Raw genomic sequence first — 25,727 nt, forward strand, 5'->3', positions numbered from 1 at the left:
CCAAAGGCTTTGTGAAGATGAGAACATGAAACGACGAACGTTGTGAGAATTAAAAAAGTAAACAAAAATACTGACGAGCTCTTTTCCTTGTAAGAGACATTCAAGGCGCATCTTCTGACGGCGGACACTAGCCCCAACACCCACCCATCCACACTCACCCACATTGCTTCTGCTTGGAATAAAAAACTTGGCGCTTTTTTTTCTTGAAGGGAAAACTGTTTTCAAATGCAAAATGTCGTCGTCGTCGTTCTCTTGCGATGGAAGTTTACCGTTTTTCTCTACACTCTTTCCGCCCTCCATGAGTTCGTTGATGATGATATTTCGCTGGGCAGCAGAAAAAGAGCCCCAACCAAACACCCCACAGCCACAATGGGGGAGCATTTCTTTCTAGCCGTACACCGACTGTTTCGTCGTCGACGTTGTCGACGTTTATGTGTTGAGCCGAGCGCAATGTTATTATTGTTGTTGTTGTTGTTGGGGCTCGTATAACCAAGCTCGCTCGTAAAAAGGTATAGCCAGCATGCGTGTACTTGTTGTTTTGGCTTGGTATGTATTGTGTATCTGTACTTTATATTGGATGGTGAATTAAATTCGAGTGTTTTGCCATATCAAAATGTGCGAAATGATTTCAGTCAAATTCAGACACTCGTCGTGCTGGGAAGAGTTTTTCCCACTTTTTCCAAACATCTTCAATTTGTTTCCTTAAAATCAAAATAAATAAAAAAAAAAAACAACAAAAAAATACTAAACACGGATGAGCGAAATTGCCGCTGATTTCTGCGAGTGTTCCTCCAAATAACTTACCAATACCTCTGCCTTGAACCTATACCTTTTTACTTACCACACACGCCGCCATATTAGCCATTTACCATTTGTCATTTGATTTGATTTGATATATTCCGCGTGTCACGTCTCTAAGTTTAGCGTTTTTAGCTTTTAATTGGTCATCGAATAGTTTGGTTATAATTATTTTAGAACCTCGCTCGGAGCGAACGAACGAACGTACGAGAGCGCCAACAACGTGCTGCAAGTGCTGCGTCACGCTGAGGCACAAAACAGCCGACATCAAATAGAATTAAGAAATTAATTGAAAGATCACAAAGCACACAAACACACGCACGCATTGGCACACGCACGCGATCGGAATGATTGTTGTTGTTGTAGTTTATTGCCGCGATAAATACCGTTGATTAATTGCGATTCGATGAGATTTGTTTGGGTGATGGTGGTAGCGATTTTTGTGGTAGCGCCAAGAGAACCTTGAGAGAACCATGACAAATAATGACAAAATACAAGAACCTAGTGCGATGTGATACAAAGTGAACTGAAACGAACCGAAACGAAACAACTAGCGCCATCTATTGTTTATACGATCAAAGTTTAGTTATGTCAACAGAAACACCGCCCCCACCGGCGGCGTCACGAACTTCGTCGCCCTACCAGCAGCAACAGCAGCAACAACAACATCACATGCAACATCCCTCATCATCATCGTCGTTATCGTCGTCGGGAGAGAAACGATGTTTGACTCCATTCGCGAGTCACCAGCAGCATTCGTCGCCACCACCGCGACCGTCTTCGGTGATGCCTCTGCCTCTGCCTTCATCCTCTTCACCCCATCACAATGTGAGTTCGCCACCCGGTGCAACAGCGACAACAACAACATCAACAACAAACAACTACAACAAGCCACCATCAGTATTATCGTCGCCAATGATGCCGGCTCCCCCATCAACTCCAGAGTCTACCACTAATTTAAGCAGCCACAACAACAACAACAATAACAACCCCCCTCCCGCATCGTCATCGCCACACAGTGCGACAGCTACCCCAACCCCAACCCCACCGAACCAGCAATTCTGTCTGCGATGGAACAATTACCAAACGAATTTGACAAGCGTCTTCGATCAACTGCTGCAGAACGAGTCGTTTGTGGATGTGACGCTGGCCTGCGATGGGCAATCGATCAAGGCGCACAAGATGATTCTGTCGGCGTGCAGCCCCTACTTCCAGGCGTTGTTCATTGACAACCCCTGTCAGCACCCGATCATCATAATGCGCGACGTTAAGTGGCCCGAGTTGAAGGCGATTGTGGATTTTATGTACAAGGGCGAGATAAACGTGAGTCAAGATCAGATCGGTCCGCTGTTGAGGATCGCCGAGATGTTGAAAGTTCGCGGATTGGCTGACGTCAATGGGGAGAACAGTGGCAGTGGGGAGACGCAGACGACTTCGAGTGCTCCCCAGCCGCGGAGGAGTGAAGAGGCGACGACAAGTGGCAGTAGTCAGAATGTTAATCCGCGCGATTCATCTGGGTCGGCGCCGCCACCATTCATAGAGCCGGAGATGGCATCGAAAAAGCCGCGACTGTCACGTGACTGGGTTGAGCTTGATGTGACGTTGCAACAACAACAACTTCTCCAGCAACACCACCAACAACAGCAACAACAACAGCTACAGCAGCAGCAGAGGAACGTGCGCAAGCGACGTTGGCCATCGGGTGAGCCGTATGGGGCGCCTAGCCCCGTTGGTGGCCATCAATTGACGCATGAAAATCGCTGCGACATGTCATCGCCCCTGTCATCGTCAAACGCGACGATTACTGCTTCTGGGACAAGCAGTGCGCCACCACCGACATCTGTCACATCGAATCCGTCGCAGCAACAAGCTGTCGCACCGCCACCCCCAACACCTCCATCATCGACAGCATCATCTTCTCTACATCAGCAACAGCAGCAACAACAACAACAACAGCACCAGCAGCAGCAGCAATCGCTCAATCCCCAGCAACAACAACAACAACAGCATCAACAACATCAGCATCAGCAGCATCAACAACAACAACAACAAATTGCACACCCGTCCAACGCACTGACACCGGCATCGGCAGCAGCGGCATTCTCAGCACTTGGTGGCGGTGGTGGTCCGCAGATGGATCCAATCGGATTGTCTGCGGCAGCCGCGGCCGCTGCCGCCATGGGAATGAGTCACGTTGACGATTTGGAAATAAAGCCCGGAATAGCCGAAATGATACGCGAAGAGGAGCGGGTAAGTTTATATTCACATTTAATTTGTTTTCTTGTTGATCGTTCGATTCGCTATGTCTCGTCTACAACAACTGTCCCGTGTGTATGTTTCTTCTTCTTCTTCGTGCTTCGTAGTCCCCCTTTTTCGAGATTCGACTGTCTTTTGACGTTTTTCTTTGTGAACATATAGACAGACGCAGAGTTTAGCGCGCGGCGCATCACAAAACCAAAGCAAGAAAGCACCTCGCCACCGCACACCAAAAATGTGTGTGCGTTTTTTTTTTCTTCAAACGATTCTATGATTTATTGGACAAGGTTGATCCAAAAAAAAATTGATGTTTTATTTTTTTTTTTGGTTTAAGCGGCATTTGAAAATGTTTTGATGCCAAATTTGTACGAATCATTTTTCTTTTATGTTTTGGTGCATTTTTGATAATTTGGTTGCAACAGTGTATAACCACAAATTGCGACTTTTTAAAAACTAAAAGTGATCTTGAGGAAAGAAAAAAATCAAAACCCAATGCATACACCGGAAGTTTGTGCAAAAGTGATATATGTAGTTTTAGAATGTCTGGTTCTGGGTAAGTACCTAAGGAAAAAACTATTTTTCGAAACCAATTTTCGATTGATGATCGAGAAAATGACATATATTCATTTTTTTTTTAACTTTTTTGATAGCAAAAACTTCTGCGTTTTTATAAGATATAAATATAGTAGGTACCGAATTAAATTAAAACAAATAACAGATTTATTAAAGTTTTAAATTAAACTTTAGCCTTTATGGAGTGATACTGATTTTTAACAAAATTTCGAAATCAAGATTGTTAAGACTTTGAAAGCTAGTAGATTATCTTATTTTCATTCGTTAGAGGTTTAATGAATTTTATAATTAACAAGAAGAGACACCAAACATGTGTTTTGCTTATATCTCCAAAACGCTCCGCCTAAAATTATCAAAATAAATCTGAAAAAGAGGGTTTTGTTTGTTTTTTTTTTTTTTCAAAAATTTCCGATTTGTATGGATTTTTCAACGGCCTTTTAAGCGACCTATAACTCGTATACGAACAAATTAGTAATTTTATCCTCTCTTATTTAACACAAATAGTTGTAAAACGAATTTTTTTTTGTCATAAGTTCATAAAATATTGTTAAATATGTATTTTCAAAATTCACATTTTTAAATTATACTGAATATGAATAAGTACAGATTTGTTTACTTCACAAGCATGATCTTTTTAAAACAAATTTACCTGATTTTAAAATGCAGAGATTTGATCGTTCAGAATCTTAATACAACAGTAGGTACAAATTTATTATGTCGTTTTTTTTTCTAAATAAAGTTATTTTTTAAATTTATATTGAAAATATAGGCCTACTTTCTTGGAAATTTTAAATACTGTGTGCAGAATTTAAAAAATAATTAATTATTAAGTACTTATTATGTTTTAATTTTTAAATGAGGATTTAAGATTTTAACAGAATTTTTGGAAAAAAACATCAAACATTTTGAACCGCTCTATAGTTGATGCATTTTATGATGTTAGATTTGAAAATAGAGCTAAGCAATAATACTTGAAAAATTGTTTTGATAAGAAAAGTAGGTAGCCTCCAACTTCAAGTAACTATCCAAAATTGTTTCTAGATTTAGTTTTTCTTTCAAATTCGAATTATGTATTTTATAACCTAATACATATGTATATATAATAATTTCCTCAGGATGTTTTGAACGTACAATTTGTAGAACTTGTTGAACAGAGTAAAAACGGAATATTCTTCTTTTTTTTCAAATTAGCTACATATCTACAAAACCTAAATAAACTTGCAAAAAAAAAACAACTTTCTCGACCTTCAGCCATTGAAGAATTCTAACGTTGTCAATTTTGAGTTGTTAATTCAGAGAGAAGACGTTGAGACCTTTTGAAAGTAAAGTAAAGTACAATTTTGTCTTCAGTAATAAAACTAAAGAACTTAAAAAGTATAGTTTTTTTTTCTAATTTTCTCCATTTTTACTTAAAATAAACGAGTACTAAAACATGTAAATTTTAAGTAATGTTAACAAAAAAAAAAATATTTACAAATCGGTACAATTTTATGTTTAAATTGGTAGAGTAGAACATTTTACACGATACCTATTGGGAACCAAAAAAACTAAAATAAACTAGCCTTAAAAACGTGAAAACTCTCCGATCGAGCGTTTTTCAAGAGTTTTATACAATACCTACTCATTTCTTATCATATTTACTAATTGGAAAACCAAAAACTTGAATTTCAAAAAAATGATTTTGTTCTTTTAAATGATCGGATGTTTTAACTTATTTACAAAATTTTAATCATTAGTTATTATCTACCACAAAAATCAAGTTACACTGTAAGTTAATGTTAAATGTGTACATATATAAGATCTACGTTAAAAAAAAATTGATTAGACTTCAGTTGAAGTTACAGTTTTTTAGAGTTACTTTCAACAATAATCTTTTTAAATCAACTATTTTCACTGAAGGAAAACGTGACCGTAATCAATGGAAACCACATCAATTGTCCTATTTTTCTCCTCATTTTGGATATTTGTCTTACAGTAGTTGTTTGTATTGCCGTCGGCTATAGTTTTCAATGGTTTATTGGCTTTTTGTATTCGATTATTTTGAAGTTTCTATAATAACAATTTGTAGTTTAGTTGGTTATTAAAATTTAAGCTATTTATAGATACTAAAGGAACACTTATTATGTGAAACCAAAAAAATGAGTTTTTAAGAATACATTTTTTTAAAACAATGAATGCATTGATTGCTTAGCTTTAACTTTTGTTTGAGTAATTTTTTTTAAAGTGACAATCAACATTCTTTTTAACACTGTAATAAAATATAGAATTTCTCATATATTTTTCTTTTACTTTAAACTTGTTAATTATATTGTAAATGAAGTATTATGTATTTTGTTACATATTTAGGTAAATTATAATAAAATAATTTTTTTTCCAAAAAAAAATGCTTTAAAACATTAAAAATAATTCTTTTTACTAATAGCAAATTCGTGAAAAAAGAAATCAATATTACCTACAATTTAAAAAATTAAATTGTGTGCAAAATGAAATATTGAAGAGGGAGAAAATCGCTGTTCCTTAATTTCGTTATTGATTTTTTTATTATTACATATTAATATTTTAAGATTTAAGATGTAATGCTCATTTCTTCTAACTCACCAGTTTTATAATTTAAAAACCATTTTTTTTTATTTTGATTGTTAGGTAGGTATAACGTATAAGTGATTTTTCCGTTAACAAAATTAAATAAAAAAAAATATTTAGTAAACTTTTAAAATTACAATATTTTCGAAAAATATTTTACTTATTTTTTCTGATTGTTTTTTTGAAAATTTTATTTTGGCAATCAAATCAGTTATATTCTGATCTCACTTGTAGAATTGTAGTTGAAATGCTTGCAAATTTTAATGAGTTTTGAGTTAATGTTTCTTTAAAATAAAATAAACAAAATTAAATACAGATTTTGTTAAGCATATCTTAAAAATATGCGAAGAAAAAACGTTGAAACAAATTAATTATCTCTAAAAAAAAACCACTACAACTTTGATTTAGAAATTAGAAAAGTAGGCATTTTGAAATGTTGGATACAAAATCCTTCAATTTGTTTTAAGTGGCCTTTGCTATAAGCAACCTCTACAAACAAAAAGCATTTACAGATCTTGATCAACTATGCAAGATGTCTTTTTTTTTCTTACAGAAACCGTGTTAGATCCAGAATTTTGGAAAAAGAACACCATAACTATTATAAATGTTAGTAAAAATTGGTTATTGAAACGAATCATTAACCATATTAAATTTTTGTTTCTCTGGTCTTCTAAAATAAATAACAACTCACTTTAACTGCTTATTTATCATTCAATAAATAATATCTAAAATATTGTAAACAAAATAAATATTTTCCTTTCCCACAAAGCCCCCGAGAAAAAATACAAAAAATAAATGATCTCATCTGATGTAAGTAAGACTAATATTTGTCTCACTCTCTTTCTACAAAGGCTAAAGATAAAAATAATGAAAATACCTTTAAGAAAAAATATTGTTTGTCAATATTTGTAAATTAAAGTAAACTCCAACTTATAAAACCAAAGACTAATAGATACATAGTTGTTAGGTATTCAACAAAAAAAATATACACAAAAGGGTTCCTCTTATAGCTAGCTTTTCCGTTTGATGCGCGGTAAGATCATTAGTATATGTCTTTTCATTGAGTTGAATAACCGATTTTTCTTCAAACAATTTTCATTTAGCTCTGTAAAATACCTTACGAGTACACCAAATGAATATACTGTATTTATGATGTATCCCACTTAACATAATCCCGTCAGATTTTCGGATGCAGATGAAAAAATAAATATACATATATTCACTGTACCAACGAGAAGTTATAAGATACATTCACAATGCGCTTGCAATACCTACAAATACTTCAGCATGACCTCCCTCTGTCCATTTCCATTTTTCCATTCATTCACTCCTATTCATCAACTTCTCAAATAAGAAGGAGCAACATACAAACAAAATAAAGATATAAAAAAGAAAATTATTATTATTTTTCATTTTATTTATTTCCCCGATGAAAAATACCACATGTGTGTCTCTCTCAGTCCAAGTTAAAATGAATGAAAAAATAATAAAAATAAAAACGACGAATACCGCTTTTAATTTACCCGCTATCTTGCACGTTGTGTTTACACCAACTTAAAAGATATTTTCCCTACTGCCTGTGAATCTTAATAAAATATAAAAAGTAAGAAAAAGAATTGAGAGAGAAATAAATAAAAAAATTAAAATTAAAAAACAAAAAAAAAACAGAAAACTAAACATAACACAGAAAAATGTGTGTGAGAAAAGTTAGTTGTGTATAAAAGTTAAAAATCAAATAATAAATAATAAAAACAACACACACAAACACATACTTACAGACAACGTCATGTAGCAGGCAGAGAAGAAGGTATCTCATCTAAGGCAGGAACAAAATCCCTTCCTCCTTGTTATGAAGTTCAAAGAATACTCAGCATCAATGCGCCACATCCCTTCTTGCCCCAAAATCATAAATTTAAAATGTATTTATTTATTTAGTTTTCTTTCGGTGAACAAAAAAAAAAAAAAAAAAAAAAAAACTCCTACTCCTTCTCTCTGTTCAATCTTACCCCCGTCTCTTCTTGCGCACTCGCCACTCGCCTTCCTCCCATAACCAACAACCATCCTTTGCCGAAGAACTAATCCGTTGCCTTTACGACAGAAGTTGTTCCTTTTTACACACTCGCACTCCGCTCCTGGATTCATTTATTTTATTTTCAACTTCTTCCATAACAAACACATCGCATCTCTTAAGAAGAAATTCTTTGCTGGAAAAAAGTTAAACAACAGTGTCATTGAAAAGTTACCTACTCAAATACTTTATTTAAAAGATGAAGTTTGTATGAGAATCGATCGAAAAGGGACAAGTCGCGATTTTATCAGTAGGTAATTGGTGTGCAGAAACTTTGAAGAGAAATGATCCCTTTGAAATCGATATCATAACCAAATAAAAGGAAGAAGATTAAAGTAAGGATCTAGTTAAAAATCCAATTTGTTTGTAGCAACATATCTCAAAACCTAAAAATATCAAATTCAACTTTAATTTTCTTCTTCATAAACTTATAATTTAACATTAAAATACTTTAATCAGGAAAGAAAATTAGAAATAACAAAAATTAGATGTCCCTTGAATTGATGAGAATCAACAAGAACGAACATTTTTGATAACTACGAGTATAATACTTGAAATTCACGTATTTTCTTCATTTCCTCACAAACTAAATGAGAGAAAAGCTGTGGTATGGAATTTTGAGTTAAAATGAGATAAATTATATATAAATAAAATAAAACACTTAACACTGTTTCCATTCACAAGAAACATTTTTGTCTGAAGGATTTTTATTTTTTATTTGCTGTAAAAAAAAATTAAAACTACATATATTTTTCTAAGGAATTGCAAAAAATAATGTTTTCTGACGCCTTAGGACCTCAGTTATAAAGACCTAATTAATAGAGCTGAAGATATAAGCTGGTTTAGAGACTTTTGTGTTTAAATTCTTGTTTGTTTTTTTACTTTAAATTTAAGAAGGTTGCGATAAAACTTTATCCGAAACATGATAAGACTTCAGAGTAAAATAATGGAAACGAATAATTTTATTCCAAAGTAAAACCATATGTGTTATTTAGTAATAATAATTGGTAAATATTGAAATTAAATACAATTTTAAAATATATTTTATGAAAAAAACAATTCAATTTTTAATAATATTTCTAAATTTTAGTTAAGTTAACTATTAAATGATCTTTCTTTAATGCATGTTAATTTTTTTTGAACACAACTGTTTTATTCTTAGCCTATCTTAAAGTCATTACTCAGCTATCTAGAATAACGAACAAAGTCTGAAAGAAGTGTGTGCCTGTGCATATGGTGCTGGTGCTGCTGCAACTGTGTATATATACAACACACACAGCTTATAATATTCTGTAATTTATAATAAGTAATACGGTCTTTGTTGCATTATCCCAATAAGAAAACTAAGGTGCGAAGACATTCCTTTTATTATTATTATTTTTTGTTATTTTTTTTTTTGTATGTTTTTCTGGAATGTATATCACACATTCATGTCAGACCATTATAATAACAAAACAACAAACGAACGAAGCCATAATACTCTGGATTGTATACCTTTTCCTTAACCTACCTTTTTTTCGTGGTGTTTTTGTTTTGTTTTCCTTTAAAAAAAAAAAAAAAAAAACATGTACAATGTTTGACATAAAATCCTATTATGGGACCAGAAGCAAAAGAAGCGCAACCTAAAAAAAGGCATAGATATTTTAATTTTAAAAACACAATATGTGAATAAAAAAAAAAAAAATAATAAAATTAAAAAAAAAAAGACAGATGAAATATATAATAATAATAATAACACAGAACAGAAAAGATACTATACAAGCGAAACAACAACGAGGAACTTTTTTTGAACAAAGGGATAGGGATATTATGGGAGGAAAAGGTAGTTCCTCTACACACGTTTGCTGCTTCTTCTTCTTCTTACAATCTCACCATATGTCTTGAAGATAAAACACTCTTCTTCTTCGAGGTTGTATTGTATCCAGTGTCTTTTTCGGAATACAAATATAATGTATATGTAGGTACTTTTTTGTTTATGCTCTTGTCAAAGATAAGTTTAAAGATACTACACTCTTACAGAGCTTGAGTAAAATAAATTGAGAAACTTTTATTTTTGTTCATATTCGTAGCTAGATTGTACATAGTTTGTTTTTATTGATTGCCGGATCATGCGACTGTCTTGTCTGGCTTGAAATTGTATAGCAAAAAATATGTAATTAAAGGGTTGCATTCAAAAGATACCTAACGTACAATGTTATCCTTAACTTATTTGATAAGTGATCTTGTTAATGGGTAGGTTTTTAAGTCATCAAGATGACGTTTAATAAATTATACAGGCTTCAAAACTAATATTGCATGCAAAAGTATTTGTTTGTTTTATAAAAATCTGTTATTAAAAAAACGATAGACATGATTATTTTTGACCTTCTTGCTTAGTAAACTATAAAACAAGACATTTTAAAGTACCTACCTGAGTTTTTATAAAATTTGTTAAAATATTTAAAAAACTAAAAGCAAAGTACTCAGGGTTGATTTTATGAAAAGAAAGAACATAGGCAGTTACCTACCAGACTGATTTTCTAAATTTCGATATTTTCTTAGTTGTACTAAGCATTATGGTAAATATCCAATTGAAATTTCTCAAAACCTTTAAATATCAGATTCAACTTCAATTTTCTTCTTTGTTAGCTTCTAATTTAACAACAAAATACTATCATCAGCAAAAGAAATAGAATAACATCAATTTATTAGATGTCCCTTGAAATTATGAGAATCAACAAGAACGAACATTTTCAAGTATACTTGCTATTCACGTATTCTCTTCGAAGATATTGAAATGAAGCTTCATTTCCTCGAAAACTAATGGCATAAAACGAATGTTTTGAAATATTGGGGGCAAATTAAGCGATTTATTTTCTTAAAAAGAAAAAAAACATATAGGTACAAATAAATATTTTTAGTGCAAGGCTGACAAAAGTGTCTAATTTTTTTGTTATGCCACCTGCACCTGGTTGGATTTTGGTTTTCTGTGTAGTACAGTCGTACAATACAGTTTTAGTGACACTATCTTATATATAAGTAAAATTAAAATATAAGTAAAATTAAACGAACTTTTCGTAGATATAAAAATTAATAATTACTCGAAATGGTAATATTATTATAGTATACCCAAACAATATTGAGTACAAAACTCCATACTGAAATTCCATTTAAATATGACCTACAAGCTTGTTTTATATAAGGTTAAGAACTCCAAATAATAAACTAAGCTACCGAACTTGGAAGGTAAAGTTGGTATATAAAAAAAAAAAAAATTGAGCACAACGGAATTTCTCACTAAATCCAAATTAATTTCATAAAAACAAAAACTCAATACAATCCTCACATATTGTATGTATATGTGCAGGTATACCGTAAACCCAACGCCTTCGAAGAAAATAAAGAAAAAAAAAACAATTCGCACCTAAGGCTTCATTTAAATAATCTTCGTAACACCTCCGTCATTTTTCTCATAAAAACATTAAGTCATAAACGTTAATGCGCTTAAATGCGTTCTTCTTTGTATTAAAAAAAATAAAAATATAAAAATAAAGAAAATAAAAAGCAACAAAAATTAACCCGTATCCATTTCATACCACAAAATGTATTTTTATTTTTATTTTACCATTTTGTTGGTAGATAATAATTCGAAGCTATAATAAAACAATTGTGTTAGATATAATAATATACCTTCTTGCATCATAAAGCATCTTTTTTCGAACTTCTTCTTACATTGGACTTAAATTGCTCATTGAAAAATGTCTAGCGTATCCATCAAATGCGTATAAGAACAACAATAACATCTTGGAATGTGTGTTATACAGAATCCCACACAAATTCACACACATACACTTAAATAAATGTAATAATAAGAATAATAATAAAATAAAATATAATAAACAAAAAAAAAAATAAGAAAGAAAAAAAAATTACAAGAGAATCATAAAATTCAACATAAACCATTATTTCTCTTCATGGCCATTAAAAGTAACTAACGTCTTTGTGCTCCACACCCCCTCCCCTGTACGAATATTTTCCCCGCGACACAGTCTTATCATAAATAATAAAATAAAAAATATATTTCCCTTGTTGTTGTTGCTTTTTTTTTTAATTTTTTTGTTGTGGTTTTGTAGAATTGGGGTCTGACAGCAGCGCGGCCTAGCGGAGGGGTAAAATGTATATTATTTTTGAGGGGGTAAAAGGGGCATGTTGATAATATTTTTAATATAATTTCGACTTTATTTTTAATGATGAAAAATGTTTTCAACTTTATTACACCCATGCACACACAAAAGGATATAAAATAATAAAATGCGCTCTCTGCCATACAAATAATAACATAATACTTGTGTGCATGATTGAAGGCGTTACGTTTCCAAAGTCGAGAGTTTGGGAAAGTCAAAGCTGGATTGGTATGGCGGAATATTATGGATAAAAAAGTAAGTAAGACAGATAGAATTATACCGACACAGATAAATATTAAAAGAATATATTTTTTTCCGGACTTTTTGTGAGAGTTTTTGAAATTACGAAGAAGAAGAAGACAAGGAAGAAAAAGGAAGACAATTTTGTTTTGTATATTTTTTTTTTTAATGCCCCGAAGGAGTGAAAAAAAATGGTACCTACATGACACACAAGGTGAAATGAGTTAAATTAAGTTGAACCTTTTGAAAAGGATTATAAAAATCAATTAATTACGAGAAGAAAATTAGTCATGTGTGTTCGTTTGGATTATTATTATTCTTTTTTATTGCTTATTCTTCGAAGTGAGAAGAAAGTCATTTATTTGATATGTTTTTTTATAAATCAATTGACTCAGTTGTGAGACAACAATGAGACTTTATTGGTAAATTTTCATTTTGGACATATTTGTTTCTTCATATTTTACTAGAAAACTTGTTTATATTTTTTTGAAGACTCAAATTTTTTACTTATTTTAAAGAAATTGGAAAAATATCTAAATATTTACAGGTTTTTCCAGGCTAACGCAGTTGAACCTGATGATATGTCTGACGGCATGAAAAATATCCAAAAATTAGTTTGCTATTTAGAGTGATTCTCTACAAACAATTTTGCTTCTTTTTAGCTTTGTAGAAGCAATATTAGCATCTGTAAGGCTTTATAGAAGCAAAATTGTTAGGCGGACTTCATTCATTGTGGATTTGAAACTCAACAAACAAGATTCTCTATAACACATGTATTAAAGAGCTATACAAGCTCTTCCGAAGCTATATGTCAAATCTCAAAGCTTTGATAGAGCTTCGGTAAAGCTTAGTTTAAGCTTCTAATACACCTTATGAGTCAAAAAGGGTCAAACTTGTATAACGTTCTCCTTTTTCCATGTCTAACAACCTTACTAAAGTTAAAAAGAAGCTAAAATGTAGCTCTGTAACACCTTTAACGAAGCTGAAATGTTAGTTGGGAATAGTAATCCTTCATTTGAGATTAGCGCTTGTGTTATTGTCTGTGTTTAGAGCAGAGCATAGGTAGACGAAGACTTTACTACCAAATCGAAGCTTCCTCTTCGATCCCTACAAAAGCGCCACTGACTTTTGAAAGATGGTGTATCACAGCAAAAAATACTTGGCATCCAACGAAAAATTAAACTTCTTACACAAACATAGATAAATCATTTCCTTTTAATATTGCAATGAGTTTCATTTATTTGTATATGAATGCGAAAATTCAAAAAGTTTATTGATTCAACACACAGAAATAAATTATACTTTTTAATAACATCAATAAATTTCCACACAAAATGCAATTCCTAAAAACTAACATTATAAAAATTGCAAGAATAAAATATAAATTGCTTCGTTTCGTTTTTTTTTGTTCTTTTGTTTTATTTATTTATTATTGAATGCTGTTTGTAGCCTGTAGGCATCAAAATCAAATATCAAAGGCACCAGGAGATGAAGAAAAAAAAAGAAAAAAAAAACACGATGAATTAATGCCGACAGGAACTTATTTTATAAATAAATAAATATCCAATATTGAAGTCGTATACATTATTTGAAGAAAGGACCGCTCGATCTTCTTTGGTTCTAAAAAGATACCTTTAGATAGAGATACCCTGGGTCTGGCATTCTCTGCTGTTTTGTGTGTAGCTACGCCTGCAAGGCTATAGTTTAGTGCTGGAGAATAAAACAGACACACCGAACCGACCAACTTGAAACATCTGCACAGCATATGCCCCCAAAAGCCGAACGTAATAACAAAAATATAAATTTTATTTATTTAAATGGAAAAATTTATTAAAAGAAACTACAGAACAAAAAAAAAAAAACAAATAAAATACAAAAAAATTGAATGAGATTCAGAATCAAAATAAAAAGTGTACGAGTGGATAATGATGATGGTGTGTATAGAAAAGGATTGAACAGGGATGTTCTACAAAGAAATAAATAGAAATATTTTTAAACAAATTTTAATTTATTTTGATTTATGCATATGTTTTCGTTTGTGTCATTTTTAATGATAGATAGATATGGATCAGATTCTAAGGATCTTTTATTTTAATTTTCAATAGATATTAAAAATGATCTTTAAAATGATGCAAAAGGTTTTAAATTTGTTTAAGAAAAAAACGTTTGTATAACAACCCTGAACTAAAGGCAATCGGTTTCAGCAGGAAGACATCGCAGGCAAAAGGAATAATTCTTATTTCATATTTTGTTATTTGTTTGTTTTTTTTTTTTTCATCAGTTAGTCTTGTATCTTTTTTTTTCTGAGCCTCCTCTATGAAAAGTCTATCTTAATATCTATCCTAAAAGACTGCCTGTCTGTCTTTTTGTCTGCTTAGATCGTACAATCACTTGATTCGATTCCTCGCCCTCGCCACCAACACCATCGATCCGCACACTGCATGGCTATATTCTTTCTGATGGAGGAGTCATTTACGGTGGACACGATCGAAGTGTACTTTTTTTTTTTTTTTTGTTAGTCTTTTAGTGCGCAATGCACTTTGTTGTATCTATAATTTTGCCTGTAGATACAAGTAATAGATAAAATAATTGAATGCTTCGCACACAGCACGATGTGTTCAATTAACTAAAAGAGGAAAGGGAAATAGCTTTAGCATTTTGTTGTTTTATATTTTTTTTGTTTGTTTTCTTCTTCTTCTGATATTTTTTTTTTAAATAAATTATTTTTTTTCTTATTTTATTGTAAACATTAAAATGAATCAATTGCTAGATGTCAGAAAAGATCATGTCGACACGTGATGATCTTTTTTGAATGTAGCTATCTTTTTTTTACGGATTAACAAATAGTTGGTTTAAAGTATAAAGTGTGTAGTGTAAGGTAAAAATGTGTGTACCTAGTAGTTGGAAATTGAAATGAGAGAAGCACGCACATCCATTTAAATGTACATGGTGGATGAATTGATAGTTGATTCCGGAGGATGAAAAGTTTCAATGGAAGTTTCTTTTTGTAACATTTATTTTAATTGGTAAATAATGCAACTATTTGTGGAATACAATTCATCAGTCTATATATGATATTTCTTAATAGCTAAAAGAAAACTGAACTTATGTTAACACTTAATCCAAAGGTTAAAACTGTTTTTCAACCTTAAATTATCAATCCAATGAAAATAGACTGAAAACTTAATTTTAATTTGATGTCGTTTTTTCTTAATTCTTTCTACTTCATTATTTATATTTTATAATTTTATAATAGAAATAAAGCTGTCTCTAACTACAAACATTTTAGAAAACTTCGTTCTTGTTGATTCTCATTGATTTGAGTTACCAAATAGAATGAATATATTATTTATTATGTTTTATTAGGCTCTTATATATAAATATAATTTTGGTAAATTTAACATCGCTTTCGGGCTTCTTAGCAATGAATAATTTGTTTTATGCTGAGTTCTCCCTCTCAATGTGAATAGACCAAAACTGGGCACATTTTTTGGATTACACTGGTTTACAAGAGTTTTGTTGCCGAAACAAAAATATACTTTTCTGAAGGTTTTCGGTGTGCTGAACTCGAATCCGAAGTCAGAAACAACTAATCAGCTCCCGTTTTTGAAATATTACCGTTAGAAAATGCAAACAAACGTTTTTTTGAGTTCTTCGGACCTTATTCTTTTGTATAAAGAGAATTGTTTGAGCATATTTAGTAACGGTTTCTATAAGAACTGTTTTCCATCTTTCGATACCTGTTTAAATCTTTTCAATGTCTTTTGTATTGCCTGAGATATCTTAAAGTGAAGTAAGTTGGTTTGGCTTCATATATCATAAAGAAGATAATGACGTTATAAAATTTATAAAAATACCAAACAACTGAGGATATCTCGGGCAGTAAGAAAGATATCGGAAAGATTTAAGCAGATTTAAAAAGGTCGAAAATATTTCTTATAAAAAACATTACCAAATATGCTCAAACAATTTTCCTTATATAAAAGAATAAGGTCCGAAGTACTGCATTTTCTAACGGTAATATTTCAAAAACGGGAGCTGATTAATTTTTTCTGACTTCGGATTCGAGTTCAGCACACCGAAAACCTTCAGAAAAGTATATTTTTGTTTCGCCAACAAAAAAAAAAGTTAAATTTTGTTAACCAGTGTTATCAATAATCGTGTTTGTAGCATATTTTGTTGATATAAATTTTGCAATAAGACGTTTTTCGTCATTTTTTGGAACAGTGCAAAATTAATTCCTGTATACCTACCAGAAAACAAGGTCCCCTCAGTCCGTCCTAAAAGTATTTTATCTTGTTTACTGGCGTTCCATACGGTTCAATTGTGGGACCTATATTATTCCCATTTATTTCCAAAACTACGGGAAAGCTTCAATAATGTGAATCTGGATTTGGAAAATTAAATTTTTTTTCCAAAGTGCTGCAATACAATTACATACATTTTCAATAAACAACTTAACAAAAAATATTTCTATAAATACACCTGCAATAATTTTAATTGCCATACCTGTTTAACTAAAACAATTTCATAATTCCCACAATTCCATTGAACGAAAACAAAAAAAATATAATTCTTTCCATTTTGATGTGTATGAATGGATACTTTGTAGAAGAAATTACCAAACACGTCCACATCTAGTTATGTTTATCCATTGGAATCGGATGTGTATCTACTACAAGAGTATTACCTACCTAGCTATCAAAGCAATCTTTTTTATACATATTTTTCTGACCTTCCTTATCTGGGGTAAACGATTTCTATCTTTCCATATAAATGCATTTATTATTTTTATTATTTTTTTTTTTTTTGTATTTCATTATTATTATTATTATTGTTTTTATTATCTTTTTTCGTATTCGTTCATATTTCCATGGAATCATTAAGCAAAACACTGGCTGGGGGATTGGGATTCCTCTACTCTATCTTACAATGTAGTTGTTGGAAAGAAAAAAAATCAAAGTAAAAGATACACAGATACAAAGAAGACAGGAACACGAAACCTGAAGTGGAAATAGGATACAGAAATTGTTATAAGAAAATAAAAACAATAATAAAAATAATAATAACGATAATCACAATAAAATACAATGTTGGAACGGGATCATATTGAAGCAGCATGACGCTATGCGAAGAGACCACGATGCTGCTGCTGCTGCTGCTGGTTAGACAGAAACAAAATAAAATAAACTTGGAGTTGTATCTTTTTTTTTTATTTTTGTTTCGTCTGTCCATTTCCACAACCTGCTCAGGTATAATTCCTTTTTCACCTCCACACATCTGGTATAGTCGTATAGTGCGGTAATTATCACCTTTATGCATCTACCTGATGAATGGAAACCGGAAAGGACATAAAAGAGAAAAGAAGATGCTTCCATACATCTTTATTTATGCTTTCATTAATCCGGATAGCGATTTATCTTCGGATTAGATACATATCCTTAAATGGTATCGAGTTCCTTTTATTAGCATAAACTATTCAATTAATTTCCAAGTCTTATGCGAGAAAAGACTGTTAATTGAAACTAAAAATTAACAAAATCGTTAGATACATCTGACTATTCGTTAAGGACTGGGTTTTAGATAAACACAAACATATTTTCGACAGTAAAATGAGATTTTCTTTAACAACTTTGTTAATGATAATGGCAAGGATATTTCGTCAGTTACTCTCGATAATAAGGCTCACAGAAACAAAACTACTTCCCTGAACAATTACAACCATTACAGAGCTTGAGTCATTGCCTTGAATGAATTTCTTGACTCTGCATCGTCATTTGGTCGACACAAACCGACATCGACACAATGTATATAAAATAATTTCGATGTCGAACACAAAGCCAAAACGACCTATTATACAACATTCTCTATAATAATTATTGTTAATAAGTATTTTTATAGTTTTTTTTTTCTTTCCTTATTTTTTATCATAAAAATAATTATTTTTATTATTACTCTCTGGCAATATGAATTTATTTGATTATATTTTTTTTTTGTGTATGTGTGGCTATTATCTTATTTAGAAAAAAAAAGAGAGTGGAGGAAAAAAAAAAGGCTATAAAATTAATAACTTGGATTTGGATCTACACTGGTTGGCTGATATTTATCAAGTTAATGGTGGATAATGGGAAGTGATGTGTGATTTGAGCTTTACTATACGAGTGTGTGTACTGTACACATACAATGTGAATGAAATAATAATAAAAATCAATGTAATAAACGGAAGGATATTAAAAATTTATGGTCACAGTTAAGATAATAAGGAATCGTATTTACATGTTTTTTTATAAAGAAATGTAGCTCGAATGGATTTTTGCTTTTATTAATAAAAATTGACTTTGTCCTATGATTATTTTGAGATATTTGAACTTTTTTTATTTATTTAGCTGAATAATAGTTTAAATAATAATATTTTTCGGCGTCAAAACAGTTTGCATGCTCAATTCTCAGTCAAATATTGTCTACAGTCAATTACTATGTATCGTATCGAGAAAACTCTTTAAAGAAACTGGAACAAATTAATTGTTTTTTATGAGTTTCATTCCGATTCAAGATGTTTCTTGACGACTATTCGTGTCCATTAAAAAATTACACAGCTTAAGCGAACTTTGTAAACGGAAAGTAAATGGATTGTTGGTAAAAAATGCGTCTAAATTGTTATTTCTATTGAAAATCTGTCAGACCTTAGTTCAACCTCAATACTCCACGAGTTTAAAATTACATACATATAAACATTTTCATGTCTTAGGCCTAACCCCAAAAAAGTAAGGATGGGGAATACGACAGTTTGATATTCATTCTGTTTGGTAATACAAATCAATGAGAATCAACTAGAACAAAGTTTTTAATACTGACTACCTACATGGGTGGTATAGTACAAAAAAAAAAAAAAAATGCACGACAGTGGTCGCACATCCCTGCTCTTATGGTAAAAGTTATTCTAATGCTAAAGCTTTTTATTAACAAAATTAGGAAATTTTTTTTAACGAATTCCATTAGCAGTGAAAAAAAAATGATCTTTTACAAAAAACTAAGTATGCCATTTGATTTCTTGTATAAAAAAGAATTTTAAGAAAAAAAATTCGAAAATCGTTAGAGCCGTTTTAAAAAAAAATAATTTTTTTATATACCGTATACAAATTTTCTAACATTTTTCAAAAAAAAGTTGGTACCTATGCCATTTTGAAGAGATAATTAATTTACACATAAGAACGAAATTTAAAAATTTTTCAATAACCCGTTTTCATATATTTGATTTTTCAAAAAAAAAAAAATTAATATTTTTTAATATTATATTTACCTTAACGCTTTTGTAAGAAAATTTTCGTTGAAATCGGGTTAATCTTGAACGAGATAATCAGAAACCAAAAAAAAAAAACGTTCTTTGGAATGATACAATGATACAAGAATCTCATGAAAATTTTACTTTAAGGCTTTACTTAAAAAAAATGGCCTCATAAGTAAAAATATACCTACTTAAAATGGCAATTAACTTTAACCCTCTTGGGGCGCCATCTAGCGTCCAAATAAAAATTTGAAACAAATTAGGGGATTCTTTTTTTATTGTTAAGAAATAGTTTTTCCACTTAGGAACTTGATTCTCTAAAAAAACCTAAATAACGAACGCCCTCATATTCATGTTCATTCTGTTTGGTAACACAAATCAATGAGAATCAACAAGAACGAAGTTCTTAAGGATATGATAAATCTTAGAGAATTATTTGGTATAAGTTTTGTGACAAATTGTTAAGATAGGTAATAATTAAGAAAAAAGTGGCTCGAATTCGTTTTCCAAGTGTGCAGAATTCTGAAAAAATGGACCTAATCACAAAATGTATTTATCCTATACACAAACCTTATTCAATAGATCAAATCTTAGTTAATATTTGTAAAACCCATAAAGCCTTCTTTTCGAATAAAACTATCGATTTGAAGCTTACCATAACCTAAGAGTGATTTCGCCATAACTAATCGGAAAATTAAATTTCAATAAAGATAATGCCAACCTAAAATTTGTCCATATCTCCATCCCCATATACAGACCTACAAACTTACAACTATACGAGTATATAATTTTATAATAATAATAATTTAAGGTAAAATTCAACTCAGCAGCCAGCAAGCAGTGGAGCAGGTTTTGGTCAAAGATCGAGAATTGAATACCTATTGTTATTGAAATGACATTAACAACGCTTTTATAATATCGATAATGCAATCACTTAATTAATCAAAGCAAAACTTAATTAACCCTTACCATGTGTCGTCAATCGAGCGAGTGTTAGATACTCCTCCGTTTAAACACAAACTTATACACGCCTCCCATTCGACCAACGACGACCGACAGACATGTCCGAGGAGCTCCTATCTTATGCCCTCTATACTCTCTCAATATATATATCAATACAACATTTATACGATAAAATATATATAAATAATATGACGACGACGGTGAACGACGACGACGACGAACGACTACGACGATGACGAAGTTGGTCGGTCGTGTGTCCTGCTCCTGTCCAGCAGTGTTCAGTTAGTACTTTATACACCTGAGCCTGACACAAATAACCTTCCTACCTACTACATGCGTGCCTATTTGAATATGCATGTAGGTACGGTATGACGACCGACGACCAACAACCGACGACGGACGACGAAGAGGAGGTTGTTGTGTATAGTTTTATTGAATATCAAAATGGGCGAAATGTTTAAATTATAAATATTGCCTATATTAAACGCATTAACTCCAACTGCCTCTGATGTTTGCCCTCGGAATAGGAAGTTAACTTACATAGATGAGGTGTATAGTGGTAGTCATATTGATGGGATGGTATATATGGAAACTTTTACCGTGTTACCACCCTCTGCTACCGCTGAAACCGTCCTGATGTATATTTATGCATAAATCTACATATGTATGTTCTCGTTTATGTTATATAGTTGGGACAACATAGTCAGCTATAATGTGAAATGGTATTAATAAATTTATACACCATAAAGCTTTCCTTTTAATAAAATAAAATGGAAACTTTGCTAGTGCTTAGGAGACAATATATTTATATATTTTTTTTTTTACTCTTTCTTCTTCTCTCTATTAACGTCATTGGAAGGAAGTGCTAAGTTTTAAAACAGAAGGGGCTGCCATTCAGCTGAAATAAATTAAACATTCTAATTTTTTTTAATTAAAAAAAATTTAAAATAATAACTGGCGCCCAATGTGGGTACCACTTTTTTTTATTTTTTCCTAAAATATATTTTTTTTTAAGATTTCTGAAAATTATTATCATATTAAGCTTACTACTATCGTCAGTATTATGTGGTAGATAACTGGCGCCCAACGTGAGGAATTACCGATCTCCAGTTTACTTAAGTTCTCCCATATTTTATTTTCATATTTCAGCTCATTTTTTTAAAAATAGAATAAATCATGAATCCAATTATACCGTAAATTCTGTACGGAATTCAACTGGCGCCCAACGTGGGAAACCATTGAACCAGTTTTGAGAGGTTTATTGGGATTTTCTTATTAATTTGTGTATTAATCTTTTGATGATGACTTAAATTGACAGATTTTTCAATTGACTACCCAAAACTGTGTAATTGTATGTATATAACTGTTACTCAACGTGGAAAATCTCTGAATCAGTTTACTGAGATTCACCTTATGCTTTAGTGTATTCATATCTGATGATTTCTTTACACTTAAATTATTAATAACTGCCTTCTACAACTAGTATATTAGGATTGAAAAATGGCGCCTAATGTGGGCAATCACTTATTAAGTTTAATAGTCTTGATCATTTATTTATATTTATATATTTTTTTTTTTTGTTAATTTCAAATAATAACTTAATCTGATTTCCTTAATTTTTCACCGTGACACGTGTGACACTATACAACTGGCGCCCAACGCGGGTTATAAATAATCAAGCTTACATTTAATAAATGATTGTTTTCGTATTCAATATATCTACCAATTGATTTCTATAAATCTTAAATATTTTTTAACTCACGGCAACACTCAGAATAGATGATACAACTGGCGCCCAACATGAATCTTACTTAAAAAAAAAAAACTCTTCTTATTCCCTTATTTATGAAATCTGATCTTAGAAATCACTTGTTTTTAATATACTAATATCCCCCGGGTATTTAAGTCCTGCAAAAGAAATTCATACTTGTCATTGGCAAATGGCAACCCTTTACCGAGGTGTACTCAATCATCTGCCGAGTGCTCCTTGTTTCAGTAGGGTATTACACACCAGGTCTTGCCCTCTGCCTCTTCCATTCCGTATTCATCCACCATACTACACGTACGTCTCTGCAAATTATAGATAAAGGAGTATGAACTTTGAGCGTAAGTGCAAATAATGTCTGTATTGTTAGTTCTTACTTTGGTGTTCACATAAACAGTAAATGTAATTAAGAAAACATCGGTCAGCCGCAAACTTACTTAAAAGTGCTATATGCGCGCGGGTAATGCAATAAACTGGCATGGCATATTGAGCGTCATCAAAATCATCGTCATCGCCCCGTTCTCTTCCGAACAAAAACATTGACGACGACGACGACGATGAGAACGACAACACAACGACACGTATCTAACCTATGTGTCTTTTAGCGACAGAGGCTGGATAGAGATGGCAAAGTCAGAGTCAGTGTCGAAGTCTCGGGACAAGTCTTTAGTAATCTTCATCGTCTCGTAAAATAAGCAGGGATGTCGAGCGGAGAACTAGTTTTCAATACCAGCATTTGTTCAGAAATTTATGTTCCACAATCTAATGAATGATAATTTAAACAAAATACGATAAATCAAGTAACGCAAAGATTCCTAATCATAACAAAAGAAAACCCTTCAATAATGTGGAATAGTTTGACAGCTGTCAAAAAATAGTACAATTTCACTCTTAAGTGTGGAACGTAAGATTTAAAGTTGATTTTTTATTAGAATTATCTTCTTTTTCTTATTTCATTTGCATCTTAAGGACACGGAAAACTCCATTAGAACTAAATAATACTTTTTTAAAACTTTCCTAAACGACAGCCCTGTTTTATACTTAAAGTACTCACTCTACTTGTGGTGTATAAAGTATAATATAGTTTATTGAAAGTTTTCTTCTCGTAAATCAGCATTTATAAAATTAACCCCTTTTCATTTGAGTCGATGTGTGGTGCAGCCCCAGAGTCAGCTCGCTCGCTCTCGGTGTGTTGTGTGTTTTTGTTCCATATTATACGAGCCAAAGTATAGAGAATAGAGGAGCGCTTTGAGGCGAGAGAGTGTATGAAATTCAAACAGAGGATGTCATATTTTATTTAATTAAAAACTGACACTGAGTTTTTATACATATATCCACATATTATAGAAAGTATTTTCTTCTTTATACTATACAAAATATATAATATGCGCATGTAAAAGTTTTTATTCATATGACCCAGGCCGTTCCAGCCATCAGCAAACAACAAGAAACCAACCCCCAACCAACCTTCTCGTTGGAATTGGAATCTACTCTACAACACCACACCTCTCACCATCCACACACGCATCCATCACTCTTTTTGCATTTTATAAATTATAAATAGTTTAAAATTGTAAAACTTTACACATAAGTTTATTAGAATCTAGGTGGGGTTGTGATGGGTTTATGTAAAAAGAACATTATGGTGTGATATTTTTTATGGGAAGGGAAATAAGACTTATAGTTAGTTGAACCCCTCTGTGTTTTATATGGAAATTTATTTCTTCTTAATAATTATATTGTTTGTGTTCTTAATTAGACTGAGCTGTAAATTATTATTTTCATTTTTTTTTTTTTTGTTTTCTTAGGAAGAGGAAAATCAACGAGAGCGGTCCGTTTTTAAATATGTACATATTTGCACCATCAATTATTTATTTAATACATAAATTTATATTTATTTTAATTAGAGCCAATTTTTCAATCTTCTAATAAACAGTCAGTTAACTGTTCGACTAATAAAGTTATTAGGCTCATAAACAATCAGATAAGAACATTGAATTTTTCAATCAAGAATAATTTATTCTACAGAATAAGAAAAAAAATTTGTCAAATTCAAAAATATTTAAAATTAAACGTCATTTTTATTCATGATTGTTTTTGTTTTCTTGTGTTCCACTGTATTTTTTTCAAAACTCTTTCAAAACAGCTTTGACAACTGACATAATATTTTTATTGAGATTATTCCTTAGAATAATTTTTATTCGTCTCTGAAAGAAGCAGATAGTTTTATTCATAGGAATAAGCTATATCTGCCTGTTGGAAAATTGATTTTTTCTCTATCCTAAGGAATAAGTACTAACTGACTATTGAAAAATTGGCCCTTAGAAGTATAAATCAATACCATTTGAACTTAGGGTTTTTGTTTTCAGTTTTTGTTTTTAATTAAGAAATTTAAGGTACTTTTAAGAAAAAGATGGGCAATTTTTTACCATGCCCATGGAAACTAAAATTAGTTTCTACTAGTTTTCAAGTTTCTCTAAAAAATTATTCTTTTTCCCTTTCATAAGAATGTATATGACTTTAAATAATTAAAAATAAAATGGCTTAGGTTGTAAAATTTTAATGTAAGTAAAATGTAAATCGTTTCGGGTGTGACACTTACAAATCACTTTAGATATATTCAGCAAGTTTTTAACAAGAACAAATTTTTTTATTTATGTATTTAACAAATGCCAGAAGTATAATAAGATCCAGCTTAATATACTCTAAGATTAAGATGGTTAAAAAACAAGAGTTGAAAGAACTATACAAAATAATTTAAAGCTATAGCTGAGGAAACGATAACGTTAATGAATTAAAAAAATACAAAAATTCAAGTAAAAAACAAATGAATTGAAATATTTACATATTTTTAAAGATCATTATCTATAGGTTTCAAAAAATTTTCAATTTCCTCTCAACTGATAAGTGCTTCCCTTGCTTAAGATTTAACTGTTCAAAGTCAATTTTTAAACAAAAAAGTGGCGCCCAACGTAAGTAAATATCCATGTTTATATGGAAAATTTTATTATGAAACCAATAAGGATGTCTTTT

At 31.2% G+C, this 25,727-nt stretch overlaps 1 protein-coding gene across 1 annotated transcript in view; it reads left to right on the forward strand.

Annotated features, from left to right (window-relative positions):
* The first annotated feature begins 252 nt into the window (after positions 1–252).
* Positions 253–25,727, forward strand: part of LOC129912284 (protein bric-a-brac 1-like) — a 140,909-nt gene continuing 115,434 nt past the window's right edge. The window contains exon 1 of the mRNA XM_055990483.1: positions 253–3,048. Coding sequence (XP_055846458.1) covers positions 1,387–3,048 — 1,662 coding nt within the window. The 5' untranslated portion in view covers positions 253–1,386. The remainder of the gene's footprint in view (positions 3,049–25,727) is intronic.

The sequence above is a fragment of the Episyrphus balteatus genome, chromosome 2 (genome assembly GCF_945859705.1).
Source record: "Episyrphus balteatus chromosome 2, idEpiBalt1.1, whole genome shotgun sequence".
Lineage (NCBI taxonomy): Eukaryota > Metazoa > Arthropoda > Insecta > Diptera > Syrphidae > Episyrphus > Episyrphus balteatus.